This window comes from Atta colombica, unplaced genomic scaffold (assembly GCF_001594045.1).
Source record: "Atta colombica isolate Treedump-2 unplaced genomic scaffold, Acol1.0 scaffold126, whole genome shotgun sequence".
NCBI lineage: Eukaryota > Metazoa > Arthropoda > Insecta > Hymenoptera > Formicidae > Atta > Atta colombica.
The window spans coordinates 6,903,011-6,921,276 of NW_017259213.1; the positions used below are offsets into that span (position 1 = coordinate 6,903,011).

The following is an 18,266-nucleotide window of genomic DNA, read 5'->3' on the forward strand; positions in this document are numbered from 1 at the left end:
CACACATACGTATATATTTTGTGTGACATATGTGACATATGTGAAAGTTTTGGAATGTTCGATCATAATCGCATTTACGTGATCAAGTCAATCCTGTTATCAGCGAAGCGTGAAAAAACTACATCTTCCGGTGTATTTTCGGTTCGCTCCCGAAGAACCGTATCTCGTTCGAAGGCTATATTCGTAACTCGCGGGAGTTATATCTCGAATGTTCCGTATTACTGCGTCTTGATTCAGCGACGGGAGGCTGCGCGCGATTCCAGACATCCGTCTTGAAATCTCCGAGCGCGAGAGCGCGAATATGTCCGGCAATCATAAACGATTGGAAAAGAAAACGAGAAGCTTTTCCTCCTTTTCTTTGTTTTTTTTCTTCCTATCTTTCACGGTTTTTCCCTTCTATTTTCATTTCGATATATATTCGTGGAATCGATCGTCGTCGTCTTTGTCGTCGTGCGAGACGCTGCTTTTTCATTCCGTTCTACGTAGCTATACATAGCTGCGTTCTCCGCAGCTGCCCCCGATCGGATCAAACGCATAAATAAACTCGGCGAAAGCAATGAAAATTTATCCATGCTTAACGTTCAATTGCCATGTTGCATTTGTAAGAGAGAGAGCTCTATTTTTAATCCCGAAGCCACGTGATATTAAAAATGATTCTACACCACTACATTTTTTCATTGCGGAGAGATTGCAATTTAAATACTTTTACTTAAATTTGTTTGTATATTCGTGACTATGGCCCAATTCCACAATTCACGGTTTACTCTTATTGTAAAACTGGGCCTGTCTCGTTATTTTTAATCCCGAAGCCACGTGATATTAAAAATGATTCTACACCACTACATTTTTTCATTGCGGAGAGATTGCAATTTAAATACTTTTACTTAAATTTGTTTGTATATTCGTGACTATGGCCCAATTCCACAATTCACGGTTTACTCTTATTGTAAAACTGGGCCTGTCTCGTTATATTTAATGGATATCGAAACTGACGATATTATTAAATAGTAAAAATTCATTTAATACACGTTTTAAAACGCTATAATAAATGTATCGCGATAAGCACGAAATAATTTCTAAACTCTTTAACGCGTAATTTCACGGGATTAAATTTTAAATGATATGTATAGATGGTTAGATTTATGTCTATTTGTTCTTGGCTATTACGTTCTACCTTCTTCTTGTTTATTCTCTGGATTTTCTTGGAATATATGAGGATATCTATTTTTGTATTATAGCAACTGACAGCGAGATCAATGGATGTGATAAATTTCGATCGCTTCGTTATCCCTTTGTAAACAAAGTATTCAATTTTCAAAATTGATATAAATATTCAAAAATTTTAACATTTGAAGATTGTAAAATAAAAAATATTTTTTAAAACAGATAATATATAGTACAAATAAAATTGCTTTATATTTTTTGTACTATCGGTTATTATTAATCAAATCAATTTAGAATTATTGTTATTGCGATTTTATTGGAAATTTTGCTAGATATTAACAAGTTGCTTTGAATTTAAATACATACCGGCAAGTTGTTCTGGCGGCAGTTCATCAGCCTGTAAATGGCAAAAATTACGATAAAGATACAAATTATCGAAGATATAAAATCTTTTTAGATATACTTCATTGGACTTCAAAAATCTTTATCAGTCTTATCAATCAAAATTATTAAGTACATTTACAAAATTTTAAGTACATTTACTTATCAATCGAAAATCTTTATTATTTTTCTAATCGTAATTATTACACACACAAATTGTTAATTTAAGTGAATTTATCACGTTCAATTAAAAATAACTAGTTACTTTTGGAGTCCACACAGCAGATATATTCTGAATATATCATATGAATATCCTACAGATATAATAATATCCTACAGATGTAAGTGCAATATCTGTAAGTTGTTCCTGCGATATAATTTGAACATTTCTGCTATAAGGGAGGAAACATTCGTGCTCTGTTAAATTTCATCCAAGTTTTGATCTTTAAAATCTCCATTAAACAAGTTTATCTTTACTTTCAAATCATAAATACGAATTATTTTGTGATTTTAGATTATAATATATGTATATATATTTTACGCAAAATAGAATTTTCATGCGTGTAATTCTGAGCATGCTAAAACATTGAAACTTTTTGATATAAAATATAATTATAAATTTACTTAAAAAATATATAATTAATTAAAATTAAGATTACTGAAATATATATTTAAATTTATTGTTTGTAAATACAGATATTGTAATTAAATTAATTTTTTTACTCTAATATATTTATAAAATAATTAAATAAAAATGTTCACTATTTTTAATAATTTTATGGTGATTACTATTATTAAAAAATCATTGTTTAATTTATCGAAAAGTCTCAATCATTCTACTCAAACATACCGATTACAATTTATGAATTAAAATAGATTTATTTGAACCGCCGCTTTAAACAATCCACCTTGTTAGCTGTAATGTAACAGCAGCGAAAAGAATCAATTTTTTACACCAATCAATTTTTCGATCAATATTATATCACATAAATATATTTAGGATAATGAAACACATTTTATTTTCAACGGTTTTAAAGAGACGGTCCCGCCAGTTCGCCGTTTAAGAAACAATCACGTTTTTCCAGAATCTCGTCCATCACGTTTCCAAAATAATCTCTCTCAGTCAGAAGTTGATCAGTTAGACACATTTTATCTAGGCGTACTAAAAAATCCGAGCACGATGTACACTGTTAATCGCTACTGAATCACGATGCAAAAAATAAAACAAAATAAAACAAAGATCATCAAGAAATAGATTAAAAAGAAGAAAGGCTCATTTATAATTAAATACCCAGACGGCACGTGCAAATAATTTTTAAGGATATTCAAATAAATAGAAAAACAGAAAGATAGAGGTAGTGATAGTAAGGGGGGGGGGAGAGAGAGAGAGAGAGAGAGAGAGAGCACGGTTAAAAAATACAACAAATAACTACGTAAGTATAGACAGCAGGAAAACGTGTATGTTTACCAGGGCGACGACTTACAATATCATCGATAGAACATACCATGGTGGCGGCGCGAAATTCAACTGTTTTCTTTTCTCTTTTTTTTTTACTCTACTTAAGACACCGAGGTGTTACTCGACCGATTGCGACCCGAGTCTCGCAGGCGCGCGGCTTGCTTTCGAGATGGATTTACAAATGAAAACGTGAGATCGATGAATCCAAGCCTCGTCGTCGATTTGACGCACTGCTACGAGACGACGTAGCGTCGCGATAATATTCGAATGGGGCGATATAGCGGTTGCGTGACCGATCGCGGACCGCGCCCCAGTCTGGCTCCAGCCAATCGTCGAGGACGCGTTTGCTGCCTCTTTAGCGGGACTTCGAAGCTGCCTCCGGGAAGGTGCTTGTGCGCTATTTCTGGGAATGGTGTATCAGCGGGATGATGTATCAGCGAGACGGACTCAAGGCGGCTCCTCTTCGTCTCGCGTTCGTCTGTGGGTTCCGATAACGCTGGCAACGAGAGCTTTGATGCAGTGGAATGGATCTGATCGTTGTTTGAATATATCGATATTTTTTTTAATTTGGTAATACATCCTTTTCCGACGCAAAGGCAAAGTTATTGAAGTACTAAAAATTTAGATAGATGTAAACTTTGTTGGACTATTGAAATAATTATCCTTAAGTATGATGAGTGAGGCTACAAAAAGTTTTGATATTTTAACAAGCTTGAGTATCCTATATGATTATTTTGATAATTCAATCAATTATTCTCAGATCTGTATCTAGCTAACTCTTTAGATAATTCAGCAAAACTATTTTTGCCGTAAAAAAGCAAGAGAAAAGAAACTGTTATTAAATCGGGGAGATAATTAGAAATTTAATAGATGATTGAAAATTTTAATTTTGAAAAAAATGAATATTTAATCAAAGATACGAGCGATATTGATAAAAAAATAAGATGGAGCAGAATAAAGCTCTGATTTATTTAAGATAATAAATAGCTGTTAAAAAATCTCTAGTGTACAGTATATTTTATAGAAATCTAATATTAGTCAATTTAATAGTGAAAGACAATAATTAATTATTTATTTTAAGTATTAAAAACATTGTTTAGTACTTTAGTATTCCAAACAAGTAAATTAATAACTGTCTTCCTGCATTATATTGATTTGTATTAGATTTCTGTAAGGGATTTGAGGCACAGTGTAAGGAGTTTTTATTAGATTCTCGTATTCATGCGATTACAACCTTGCACGAACGTAGCGTTATACCGCTACTGCAGCGGTACGAAAATAGAGAATGAAAATCCCGCGGTTGGAGTAAGCAACAGTAAACCGTCAGTACGTATGGTGTACCGAACGAATCGGATGTCAAACTTGCTATTTGGAATCAAGACAAAAATCTGCGCAACAATAGAAGCGAAAGCGACTTGGAAATAACCGCAACGAGTTAAATCCTCCTTGTAAAAAGAAGGAATAATAACGAATTCTTGATAACAAAATATATCCAATTATTTCAGAGTATTAATTAGAGGATATTATTAATTAAAAGATATTAATTAGAGTATTTTATTCTTTTATGGGAAAGAAAATAATTATGTTTCCGAGTTAGATTCGTGTAATAATTTCAGCTTCTATGATTAAACAAAAAGAAAATAATTATATTTCAGAATATACGCAATTATTGTGAGTTGAATCCTTTTTGAAAAAAGACATCTTAAATAATTATGTTGCAATGTATTAATTGCAACATTTTATTTACTTAGAAGAAAAAACAATAAAATACCTGAATATATCGTTATAAAATGTCTTTGCAACCATAAAAGTCTAACTCTTAAAAATAAAAAGTTTAAAACATCTCTTATCATTTTGATAACACAGTTATATATTATGGTTGAATCTTATATTCAAATACTAGAAATTGCTTCGAGATTTTGGATGGAGAAAGAATTAATAAATTGCAATTAACAATGTAATTAGTTACTTCTTTCTTCGTCCGAAATTTCAAAGCGATTTCTAGTATCGCGAATATAAGGCTTAGAAATATAAAAGTCAATTCTTTTCTAATGCCTTATGTTAAATTTGCGATGCTAGAAATCGCTAACTCTAAAAAAAAATTTACTCTCTTCACGTGCGCACTTTTATAAGAGCACTTATAAAAAATACAATGCGTATCTTATTTTATCTTGTATTACAACATATGCAAAATTTATCAAAATCGGAGAGAAAATATTTGATATGTTTTCTTATGAAACTGTTTCGGGCATTTGAAGATTCCAATTAATATCTTGATTAAATAAGAAATATATTGAGATATGTGTTTCTCAATAGGATACGCATGTTTTGAGATTACATATCTTCGCATACGTGTGCCAGGTAGATCTTTCCGGATACCCCGACACATGACGGGGATGAAAGATGGGATACAAAGATACGAATGGACATTTGCCAAGTGAAAACTTCTGCGCGGACAGTGCTCTACGCGAAAACAATAAACAACTATCCTGTATCTGAAATAAACTGAAGAACGGTCATTTATCATTATTTTTTTGAGAATGCGCTACACAAGTCATGACAGATTGAAAGTTATGCGGTTTGCGTTATATTGCGTTATATTGCGCTAATACGCGTACTCAATTAGTATTATTCTTGAAACAAAAACACGATGTTTATTTGCTACGAAAATGGCAGCTTCTATGCATTTCGATACGGTTAGTCACTTCAATCTCACCAAAACACGCGTATGCAACGTTTGGTAAATTGAAATCGCTCTTTTCTGCGAGGACCTCTTATAACTAAGATTCAAAAATTTTCAATCAAAAGATATATAAAAATAAAATAATTATTTTATGTTTCAATAAAATCACTTTTTATTATAATACGTTTTTAGAAAAATGAAATAATTTTTCTGTATCATTAAAAAATGTTTTGAATTTGTATTCTTAAAATAGATTAATTTATTTTTCAGAACTGAAATTTAATTTATGTGGAAAAATCTACCAGTGAAACTATTTACACTATCACTAATTTAAATCATTTTAAGAACAAAAACTCAATATATTTTTTAGTAGCATAGAAATTCATTGATCCAAAAAATGGTGAACTATTATTTTTTAAAACATAATAATTTTTCTTTTAATTATTTTCTTAGAAAAAATTAGATATAAAATTAAGTAATCACATTTAAAAACTTAACTGATAAAAATCTATAAATAATATCTTTTATTTTACGAAATACAAAATTTGTATTGACGAGAATACAAAATTTTACTGATATTTATGAACAATTTTTCCTGTGAATTCTTTCACTACATTTTGTTATCCAAAATTGTTATATTTTTGCTGACTGTTCTACATTTCGACATTTACAACAGACATTTTCAAAATTTATTTTCAATAGATTTGGCTATGGGAATATGGTTGTTGATTTTTATCTATCTATAGATGAATTATATCTCATTAATTAATTATATGTAAAATTAACGTGATATAATTATCTTGAATCATTACATAGATATGCTTATATTTATATATCTATTTATGCTTATTTCAATAACGAGAACATACTTTATTCGTGGGCCATCTAATAGTTGTTGGTGTTATTATACGTAATATAAAATAATTTTGTATATACTCACGGACGCACTATTCAATGTTACATGGTAGTATGTATCATCACTATTAGATGGCCCGCGAGTAAAGTATGTTCTCGTCTCGTTGAAATAAGCATAAATAGGTGAAATAAGCATAAATATAAGCATATGCAATGACTCAAGATAATTATATCATACATAATTATTTTTGCATTTAATTAATTAGTGACGTAATTCAGTCTGTAGATAAAAATCAATAACCATATCCTCATGGCGAATATCCGTCAAGAATAGAATTTGAAAATGTCTGCTAATGTCGATAGAATGCAGAAATATAAAAATATAATAAAGTAAAGGGTGATTATATTGAAAAAGAAATTATCATTTTGTCACTTTTTATATTCTTTAATTGGAAAAGTTTTGAACCTTATTATATATTATCCTTATTATATATTATCTTATTATATATTATTTATCTTATTATATATTATCTATATTACGTTTGTTCCAATTCTGACTTTTGTTCACAAATACGGCTTATTAATACTTTTTCAGTTACAGAGGCTTCCACAGATATTTATCTCAAAGATACCAGAGGATTTGCGGGTTATCGCTGTGATGTGATCCATATTGCCATTAACAATGGATCATGACACGGCGATAACCCGCAACTCCTCTGGCATTGTCTTCGAAATACGGCTTGTCTTACGAAAACGAATAGTATGTATATTAGAGCTAACAAATATTAATTAAATAGCATCCAATCTATAATTAGCGTCGGAATGTAGAATATTCTACTTGTAATATCATGTTAAAAAATTGGAATCATAATGTATGCATACATAAAATATATAAGTATACAATATACATGTAAAAAATTATAAATTTCAGGCTAAAAAGCTTACATCTTCTAAAAAAAATATGTATCTATTAATCGAAAGCCAAATGTAATAACATTAAATATAATTAATACGAAGCACGTATATTTAATGAATATGCGACAAATAGATTTTAGATTCGGCATTACTGACGCATTCCCGATTTCATTAAATGTTCGTTCTTGGATGCGCACTCCGCGTATTCGAGATATTTACGCTCTCGACAAGTTGGGAGACAGTTGAGTCATTCCAGTTTCAGATCGCCGCTTTATTAGTTTTTGAATATAACATGACATAAATCAGTTTCCTGGCACATCTTGGCCTCGCGACACCTGTTTCCTTCGCGCAATCATTGAGATTCTGATCCGAATAATATACTCGCAGTCACGTGCGGCATGTGGCTTTTATTTACGGGAAATGATCACATTTTCCTCGGTCAAGGTTTTATTTTTTTTAGTTCATGGCTATCACTTTATTGCTTCTTATTAATAAGATCATATAATTCTGAAGATGTTTCGGAAATTAAATGAATTATCTCTTAGTAAAAATTTATGTTCTCAATTAATAAATTGAAAATTTATTAGTTTAATTAACAATAAAGGCATCAGAATATAAAAAAAAATTCCGATAATTTAATCAAGAATTTTACAAATTCTCATATTTTTGTTAACATTGATAGAATTATTAATTTTTCATTGTTTGACGTGTAAAAAGAATCGATATTTTATATTTGTTTATTAATTTTTATATTTTTTATTTACAAATAATTTACGTAACATAATTAACAAATAATTTTACAGCAAAATCCAATTGTTTAATATGTTATTAGTTTGCTGTAATTGCGAATAAATGCAATATTTTTAAAATTCAGTTGATTTAGGCCAATACAATAGATATTTAACTTTAATCTCGGTTTAACTATAATTCTTTATTTTTTTCTAGTTTTAAGAATAAGAAAAAGATAAAGAATAAGTTGAATTGAGATTAAAATTAATCTACATTGGTAGAAACGAGCATTAGTGTGTTTAAAAAAAAAGGAAAGTCATCATACGTAACAATCGATTAATCGATCCGATTTCAAAGATAAGAATGATTGTCGATAGATCGATTAGTCGACTTGTCATTTTTATTTCTTAATTGAGGTCGGTTAGTATTTTGACGTTTCCTGCTGATATTTCGTTTGTATATCTTATATTTCTTGTTCACGCGTGATTATCTCTGATTACAATCGTCCACAATTTGCAAAACAACATCTTTAACAACGAAGAAGATGCCTGGCACTCCAATGGAGCGAGACAGTAACATGTTAGGGAAGCTGCAGAGCGAACGGACGCAAGACGAACCGAAGTGCGAGTCCGTTGTACGAGAGATTACGCAAACTGATCGGCTGAATAAGAAGTTGCTCGTGTCGGTTTTGGAGCGTATGAAAAAGTCGGACGGACAGTTTGACAAATTTATGGAGGACGGGAGAGGAAGTTGCGAGTCGTACGACGACAGCGAATTTTAGAACGACCTGTAAATCCGAGTATCTAAGTAAGTCTAACCTATACTTTTAGGTCGTTTACTCATTTAAAGAGATTTTACCAATTATAGAGATTTGATATCGTTTGATATGAGAAACTGTACTTCCCATATCGATTTTGTCACAACTTTGAGTCAATTGCTACAAATCCTTTAAAGCAATTATTTATTTGATTGATCAATCAGAAGAAAGAATATTATTACTACTGATTTCAGAAATGTTATGCATTTTAAGATTTTCCTTATGATTTTTTTAGAAACCTGCTTAAGCGGTGATCAAATTGAATCAATAGATACTTCACATCATGGCGGAGATTTCAGATTACGAGGGCGATGATATTATAGAACATTACGAGAATCAAGAATCCAATGATGAACGTGACAGTCGTGGAGAAGCGGAGGATGCAACTTCTGACAATGAGACAGGAACTGCAAGGAGAATCGATCCATCAAAGTCCAAGTCTAAGTCGCATGTAGTAAGAAATCCTGTGCCCAAACTTAACACAGAAAGACTGACAGGTCCCAATGGTATCCAAACCATCGAAAAGTATTTTGAAGGCTTTAAATTCTACGGCAAGGGACATGAAAAAACGGACCTTGACAGAATCATGAAGAGACTGGAACATTGGTCCTATCGATTATTTCCCAAGTACCATTTCGATGATTTTCTTACGAGACTCGAGCAACTAGGGACGAAGAAAGATTTACAGGTATTTATCAAGAAATATCGATTAGATATGATTACCTCGGATGATAATTTGATCACTAATGATATGGATGAAGATGATGAGAATGAACAGGAGGAAAGCGCACCTTTAGATAACTTCGATTTGCTAATAACAGAACAAATTCAGAAACAAAAGCAAGCTGAAACACGGGCTTCTATTGATTCTCCAAGCACTTCAAATGAGGATGCATTTGACAAGCTTTTAATGCAGTCCACTGGTACACAAAATTCACAAGTGCCACATACAAATATTACCGCTAATGAAATGAATGACGAACTAAAGCAAAAAATCGAGAGAAACAAGCAACTAGCTATTCAAAGAAGACTCCAAAGGCAGAAAGAGCGCGAGGAAGAAGTTAAGAGAACAAAGTTCGATGATACAAATGTAGAAACTCTAAACAAAAGCAATAATCTTACAACCCATAATGAGGCGAATATATCTCAGGTAGACAGTATAGCATCACAAATCAACAAAAATACAAATGAAGCAATTGTTACTGAGACAATACTAAATGAAGAGTTAGTGAATGAAATAGACCATATTTAAGTAAAATAAAATCTTGCAGTAGGTGTAAGTTTTGCTGTCCACAAAAAATATCATATACGTTTATTATACAGTATAAAAATTGTCTCATCTTGAATTACTATATACTTAGAAGTAAGCCAAAATGTATTATTTAGAGATATATGTAAAGATGAATTTTTTCAAATCTTATTAAATAAACATTTAGTTTTTAGTTATTTATATTTCATGATTAATTTCTACGTTTCTGTGTACTGATGTACAACACATTGTTTCCCCGTATAAAAGCATCTCCATATTTATCTTTCAATTGTCCATTAACATACTCTTCCGTTTGTTCAAGTGCTATGTTCATGTAGCCATCTATACAAGCTAGTACACCTGCAAACAATACATAATATTAGGACATGGAGTGTTTCAAAAGAAAAGTATTTTAAGGCTAATATTAATAACTTGTTCTTATTTCAAGACAATTTTAAGTGATATTTTAAAATGTTAATACGCATGACTCTCTGGTTCTCATAATTAATTCTTCTATTTAAGACTATATTAAGTATAGTATTAAGATATTATGAACCAATCAGAGAGCCATATTAGCAGCTTAAAACATATATTCTTTAAGACTGTTTTAAAATAAGAATTGACTATCAGCTTCTTATTGATTCACGATTTTATTAAGATTGATTTTTAAGATTATACTTAAATATAAAAGTATAAATATCAATCTGTGATGGATTTATGACATCTTAAGATTACAAAAGATGATTCTTAGAACTGATTATGAATATCGGTTTAAGATTCAAAATAATAATCACTAATTAAAAATAATACACAGTAATATTCACTAATTATATTAAAAACACATTGATATAGATAAAAATTGACTCTTAAGACGCAATTCTTGATTTTTAATATAAACAAGTTTCTATATATTAAAAATTAAATGTTACTATATATTAAAAGTAAGTATTTATTAATATATATGTTAATATTGTTAATAAATATCTACCTCTGTAATCGACGCCACTGTTCAGTTTTACAACAACAGGTCGACCATGAATTTGTTGTATAAATTGAGATAATGCTTCCTTTCGACTCATCTATTAAAATAACACAAACGTAATATTTAATACCTTAAAGAAATTATGCATTACAGAAAAATAAATAATTGCATTTAAAGCATTGTTTATATGGCGCGATGTTCAGTAATTTTTTTATTTAACAATAAAACACGAATAAAATCGTCAGCACTATTCTGCATACCTTCGAACAATTGATCTCTTCTCGTGAGTCGTCTAAATTCAAAACAATTTTAACCTCTCTTCGGAGTTCGGACAATGGCATACAATAGACGCCAAGTCGGTAAAACAGTTAGCCAGCTTACCGATTGAATATGATTAGTTTAGGTTTCTCTCATACTTGTAGATCCACTGTTTCGCATCCAACTTCATAAAAATTACATTCGACGCTAAAGCGCCACAAATTTTGGAACATAAGATCAAAGATGAAAAAAGACATAAATTTTATTGTATTTCTAAATTTAGTAAAATCCGAAAATGTTTATTTACATTTTTTAGTATTTATTGATTAAGCATTAAAAAATTTTTCTTTTTAAATTTTTTGTAGTTTTGCGAATTCAAGATAAAAAGCTTTATTATTTTTAATAATATTGTAACAAAATATAATTAAGTTTGATCATGTTGCAATATTATATAATAAAAGTGAAGGAAAAACAGATTATTATCTTTTTAAATAACGGTAACTGTAATTAATTTTTAAAAATAACTTTTCTATTCTGATTATTACACATTAAATTATAGCGTGTTACGAATAATTACAAAAAGGCAAAAAATAATAGAATCATCAAATATATGCGTGTAAAAGACATATATACATATTATACTTTTTTCTCAGGAATGTTGCGTCATCGATCAGATAACATCATGTATGCCCATAAAAAGTGTACATATATAAAAGTCACTATATGAATTATTCATGAGTGATTGTAGATAGGATGGATATTTTAAGCTAAATCACCCACGCATCATCACCCACAGTGATGTATTGACTAATTCTTCACTGATTTCATATTATACATATTATATATGAATGCGTCATATAAGAAAAGAAAATGATATATTTTTTTAAATTATAAATTATGTTGATTATTAATAATTGTCTTTGATAATTGGCATCATCATTTTTTTTTTAAATGTTTATAAAAATAAATATTATCTAGTACAAAATTTGTTACGCACATCAGTTAGCTAAACAGTTTAAAGTAAAGAGCGTGTTCAATACATTAATTGCGAAAATATAATCTTAATCATATTACAGTATATATTTTGTTCAACTAATAATAATAATAATAATAATAATAATGAAAATTCTATGGTGTACAAAACATAAAAAATAAAACATACAAAACTCACTGTGCAGAAAATGTATTAATAAACACTCAATTAAAGACGGATAATTACATTACAAAAAACTAGGAAATGACAAAAAAATTTCCAGTCAATTATCATCATGCAACCGGATTTGTAGTCCCGAACACAAACAAATCTTGATGTACCGTCAGACTATTATATTATAATCACGAAGTTATACAACGCGATTAGCGATAAATTACATCATTTGACGAGCATTCATTAATGAAAAACTAATAAGAAATCGGTATTCCCAGCTAATAAAACAGCATTAACTAACGCATAAATAACTTTATTATATAGAGAGATAACAGGCATTATGTATATTTACAGGCATTATATTTATTTGATTGGTATTATGATTCGTCATATTTATATACTTATATTGAGAGATTTTAAAGCGCTATACAATCAGATAATTTAAGATTCAATAAAATTTCATTTGATTACACTTAGAAATAAAAATAAAACTTGAAAAAATTTTTATAACTAAACGCTGTATTTAATTTATGCTAGTTTTTAATTTATTAGACAATGACATATTTGATGTATTATTATAATAGATTGTAGACATTTAAGATGTGAAAAAATGAAATTTTTTTATTACAAAAATGGAGAAACAGGAAAGTGGATCACTCTAATTTTATAAATTTTATAAATTTTATAAATTTCATAAATTAAAGAGGTTTTTTAAATCATTACGAAAATAAATAGTTAGAAATATTTTCGACATTGACAATATTTAGACATTGATCTTAACGTTAATTATAGAAGACGCAAATGCTTTTTCTTTGTGGGATTAGGAAACATCAATAAAGCACTCAGAAGAATGTTATATAATCTCATGGATTTATTTTAAGCGTCACATCACGCTTAATGGGATTTGGAAATAAATAAACCGTAGACCTTGAATTGTACTACGTTAAAAATATAGATATTTATAATCACAGCTATGCATCTTCAGTCGTAAGGAAGATCTCTAGCACAGCAACAATTTCCGAAATTAAGATGAAAGTTAAACGCGAGATTTACGCTGGAATTTTACCAGCTTTAACGGAGTAAGTACCTTTACCGGTACTGTCTATGTTAGACGCGCTGCTGCTGTAAACTCCTTTGGCTCCTTCGACAGTACCGCTCTTGCTGGTACCACCATCATCAGTGCCACCAATACGGGAGAATAGACTACAAACGAAATCAAGCAGTTATCAAAAACTTAATGATTCTTATCAAGGAATTTTAATACTTTGATTTGAAAGTTATAATAAAGTACACAATGAGTTTAAAATTTTTAGATAATGATCTCTGTCTTTTCTTTTTAACATTTTCCTCATTTTTTTTAATAATTTCAATAATTAGAGTTCTTTTTTTATAGAAATAAAAGGAAACATATTTTTTAATGAAACTGAAGAACTTTTTAATACTTTGAAACTTTGAAAATTTTGTATGAAATGTGTAAAGTTTTTAAAGAAACAACAATTAGTATTTGCTATTGGGTCTTTGTTGACTTATGTCTGTTCAAGGTATATTTATTCAATAAGTTATTATTTGTTCAATAAGTTATTACCAACTTCCATAATCATCAAATACGTAGTTTGCGTATTGGATTGTATGACGAATAAAATATACGGAGATATTCGATTTTACAAGCAAGAAACTTGTTCACCTTGAACTATTCTGTTGGGAAAACGTGGATTCATCATATAAATTCTGATGTCATTAGACGATTGTCGATTAATAATTTTTTTTGCAGTGTTTTGGATAATCATAATACCGAGATATTAATCATAATAATAGATTGTTAAATTAGAAAATATTTTTTAATCTTTTAAACAAAATTAAAAATTAAGGCATCAATATAAATCGTTTCCAAGTCATGGGTGAGACTGAAATACTTCTAAGTTTTATGATATATATATATATATATATATATATATATATATATGTATATATTTGTAATACATACTCCACTCCCGGTCCATGACCGCCAAGACCTCCGTGACCTCCATATCCGCCACTTCCAGCACCGGCAGTTGCGCTCGCACTAGCTTGGGCATTAGCACTACTATATCCACCACCACTAGACCCGCATCCTCCACTAGCACATCCACCTAGAACATGAGACCCAATTAATTAATTTATCTTAATTAATTAACATTGTCTCAAGCCGTTAAATTTTTATTCTAATTACCTCCATGTCCACCTCCCAATCCACCTCCGTGTCCTCCACCGTATCCACCACTTAAACCTCCTCCATGTCCACCTAAACCTCCTCCATATCCACCACCTAATCCGCCAGAACCACCGCCAAGTCCTCCATGTCCACCTCCTAATCCGCCAGAACCACCGCCAATTCCTCCATGTCCACCTAATTCACCAGCTAGTATTAACTCAATAATATTAGCTCAATTTTTTAATGTACCTTTTTCAAGGTTACCATCTATTATCTATTACATCAACATCTATTACTAAAATTTACATAGAATGTTTCAAAACTTGAAAAGATATGGGAATGTAGAATAGTTCAAATTTTTAGAATTATTAGAGAGATTATAAAAGTAATAAAAGTATGTCGAAAATATAAAATTTAAAAAACAAAGATAATTTCAAATATATTTAAATCGAATAGATTTTAATAGCATAAATAAGTTAAATATTTTTTTTTATGTTTTTTTATGGCCACCTTCGTAGTTATCTGTATTGTAGAACCTACCTCCTAAACCATCGTTGCCATATCCACCTCCACTGTAACCTCCGGTACCACTACCTCCGTAACTACCATCCCCGCCATACCCACCACCACCACCACCACCAGAACTATCACCAAGTCCTCCGTGACCACCACCACCATGTCCTCCGGAACTACTTCCGCCATAACTGCCAGCACTGGCACTACTTCCACCGTAGCTGCCGGCACTAGACCCACCTCCACCATAACCACCTTCACTAACTTTGCCAATTCCATCTCCATCACCGTGACTATCTAAAAATGCGCAAAAATTATATAAAAAAAAATAAAGCGTGTATAAAAAGCTTTATATATTAAAATGGTCTTAATAAATTATTATGTTGTTATAAAAAAAGCAAAGAATAAAAACCATTTATTTTAATTAATTTTTTTTTAATTACTTTTACTATGTTATTTGATTAATTATACTTATTTCTTTATATTATTTCTTTATATTATTTTTAGACTGCGTAAATTTTTTAGTATTAATAATATTTTTTTTAAACGTGTTATTCTATTATTGTAAAATGAAAACGAAGCGTAACTCTATTTAGATTATCACTAAGTATTAATTTCTAGTGTTATAATTACACTATCTACATATGTATCTACATATGTATCTACATTCTATATACATACAAAAATTTTGTTTGAACTTACCACCACCATAGCCTCCAAGTCCTGAAAAAGATTTACGAAACATTAATTTTAGATTAAGTATTGATATATATACTTTTGTAAATTAAACATTTGAAGAAATATAATAATAAATAAGAAAACTAATTATTCTTGATTAAACTGCTTAAAACTAATAAAAAAAATAAAAAGTTAATCACCATATCCACCTCCATGGCTACCACCTCCGTATCCACCGCTGCCTCCATATCCGCCGCCGCCGCCTCCATGTCCTCCACCTCCATGGCTGCCACCTCCGTACCCACCACTGCCGCTATGTCCACTTCCGAATCCACCGCCATCATGGCCACCTCCGAGTCCACCGCCACTTCCGAGTCCACCTCCGTGACCACCACCAATTCCGCCATGTCCGCCGCCACTTCCGAATCCACCTCCGTGACCACCACCAATTCCGCCATGTCCGCCGCCACTTCCGAGTCCACCTCCGTGACCACCGCCTCCGTATCCACCTCCGCTACCATCTCCGAAACCACCACCAATGCCACCTCCTAAGCTGCCACCGTGTCCACTGCCACCTCCTAGGCTGCCATCGCCACCGCCAAAGCCACCATGTCCACCGCCACCCCCATAACCGGCGTGTCCACTGCCTCCTCCGAGTCCGCTATGACCACCGCCACTACCGAGTCCACCACCACTGTGTCCACCACCACCGTATTCACCACCATGTCCACCGCCTCCGTATCCTCCACTTGTCAAAGCTGAGGATTGTGCACCTGCTGAAGCACTGCCGATAGCTTGAGAATTGGATTTGGAGAAACCGCTACCATCACCATACGAGCTTGCGCTGGCCGAACTGCTAGCGCTACTGGAGGCGAAGCCTCCGCTATAACGCTTCAAACGCGGTAATTTATCTTCTGCAACAAATTGAACAAATTGTTTTTATATTATCAAATTAAATGACTGAAAATGTAATTTTAAATTAATCACAAATCCATTTATATACAGAATTATATAAAATATATTTTTTATAAATAATTCTCTTTTTTAATATTGTTTCATATTATGAAATCACCAATTCCACCAATTCCAATTGCATTTCCGATTCCCCCACTTATGCCAACTTCACGGCTGAATCTGATATCGTCATTTTCACCGCGTGTATCATATACATCCCTTACTATTATAGAAAAATGTACAACTGTTTTAATGCTTGTAAAAAATTAAAATGTATTAGCTTAAGTAAAATGTTTATCTTGGTTCAGAGTTCAAGTATTTACAAACAACAATTATCTATATGCGACTGTAACAAATTTCTGCAATTAGAGCAAAGATTTGTTATCAATTTTTCAGAAAAAATTTAAAAAATTTAAAACTTGCAATGGTTTTGTATTTTTATATATGCTTTCTTCGAAGAGCAATCGCAAAGCTAAAAAGGAAGACGCGCAACACACATTTACATATATTAATGAATGTTATGTCATGAGAGAAAGATTATCGTTATCTTACTAATAACAAAATCTTGGAAAACCAAATTGACATTTTACGCATTATATCTTGTATAAACTGTAAATATCAATTTTTAAATAAGAACAATGTAATTATTTTATCATTTTGCTGTTTAAGATTTTTATTTTGCTTGTTATGTAAAATAAAATATTAATTGTATATTTTATGCGTACATATATGTATAGGTATATATTACAAAATATGTTTATATTAGGATAAGAAAATATTTAATAATGATAGTAAAATATTGAAGTTTTCTTTTATATGTTCCAGATTTGATGAAAGAGTTTTTCTTTTTGTAACAAATATATCCTTTTTTATTTAAACAATAAAAATAATAACAAAAGCAAAATGTATCTCAGGCAAATTAATAATGACGACAAGTTAATGCAGAAGAAGAAAATAATTTACCTATTCCATCTGGACTATTTAGTCTACCAGCTAATGACGCTTGTGCTTGAATACATGTTGCGAGTATTAAGGCCAAAAGGCCGATTGTCCGACACTGCCACATGATGATATCTGGTCTCCTGATCGGTCTCCTGATCGTCTTTATATCTTGCCTCCCACTCGATCACTCATCCTTCCTAAAACTCTGAGTACTTCGTTGGAGAGACGGATTGAGAAGCAATAAGAGCAAAAAAGTGCGATGCATATACAAGGTTGATGTAATCAATGTGTGATCTTATCCTGGTCGGGAATTCACCTGGGCCTGTGTCATCGTATCTTCTTGTTTATC

General features: G+C 31.0%; 4 protein-coding genes across 10 annotated transcripts in view; 1 reads left to right on the forward strand and 3 right to left on the reverse strand.

Annotated features, from left to right (window-relative positions):
- LOC108684107 (troponin C-like) overlaps positions 1 to 3,340 on the reverse strand; it is a 7,553-nt gene extending 4,213 nt beyond the window's left edge. Inside the window, exons 1-2 of the mRNA XM_018188204.1 lie at positions 3,051 to 3,340; positions 1,531 to 1,561 (exon numbers count right to left, since the gene is read on the reverse strand). Of these exons, the coding sequence (XP_018043693.1) occupies positions 1,531 to 1,561; positions 3,051 to 3,053 (34 nt within the window). The 5' untranslated portion in view covers positions 3,054 to 3,340. The remainder of the gene's footprint in view (positions 1 to 1,530; positions 1,562 to 3,050) is intronic.
- Positions 3,341 to 8,911: 5,571 nt separating this feature from the next.
- Positions 8,912 to 10,354, forward strand: LOC108694988 (protein TIPIN homolog). Its single transcript, XM_018204688.1, has 2 exons — positions 8,912 to 8,993; positions 9,239 to 10,354. Exon 2 carries the CDS (start codon positions 9,287 to 9,289, stop codon positions 10,253 to 10,255), a length of 969 nt encoding a protein of 322 aa, XP_018060177.1. The 5' UTR covers positions 8,912 to 8,993; positions 9,239 to 9,286; the 3' UTR covers positions 10,256 to 10,354.
- On the reverse strand, positions 10,303 to 11,561 carry LOC108694989 (U6 snRNA-associated Sm-like protein LSm6). The gene is made up of 3 exons (XM_018204689.1): positions 11,495 to 11,561; positions 11,241 to 11,331; positions 10,303 to 10,612 (listed from the first exon to the last, which is right to left on the reverse strand). The coding sequence occupies exons 2-3, from the start codon at positions 11,329 to 11,331 to the stop codon at positions 10,464 to 10,466; spliced, it is 240 nt and encodes a 79-aa protein (XP_018060178.1). The 5' UTR covers positions 11,495 to 11,561; the 3' UTR covers positions 10,303 to 10,463.
- A 1,927-nt stretch (positions 11,562 to 13,488) lies between these two features.
- On the reverse strand, positions 13,489 to 18,058 carry LOC108684165 (glycine-rich cell wall structural protein-like). Of its 7 annotated transcripts, none has more exons than XM_018188308.1 (8): positions 17,939 to 18,058; positions 16,504 to 16,935; positions 16,222 to 16,401; positions 16,046 to 16,066; positions 15,371 to 15,640; positions 14,849 to 15,037; positions 14,624 to 14,768; positions 13,489 to 13,842 (listed from the first exon to the last, which is right to left on the reverse strand). In XM_018188308.1, the coding sequence occupies exons 1-8, from the start codon at positions 18,039 to 18,041 to the stop codon at positions 13,689 to 13,691; spliced, it is 1,494 nt and encodes a 497-aa protein (XP_018043797.1). In that variant the 5' UTR covers positions 18,042 to 18,058; the 3' UTR covers positions 13,489 to 13,688. The 7 variants fall into 7 exon arrangements, with proteins under 7 accessions (XP_018043797.1, XP_018043795.1, XP_018043794.1 ...); XM_018188306.1 differs by having other exon boundaries at positions 16,222 to 16,452; XM_018188305.1 differs by having other exon boundaries at positions 16,453 to 16,935.
- Between the last annotated feature and the right edge of the window lie 208 nt (positions 18,059 to 18,266).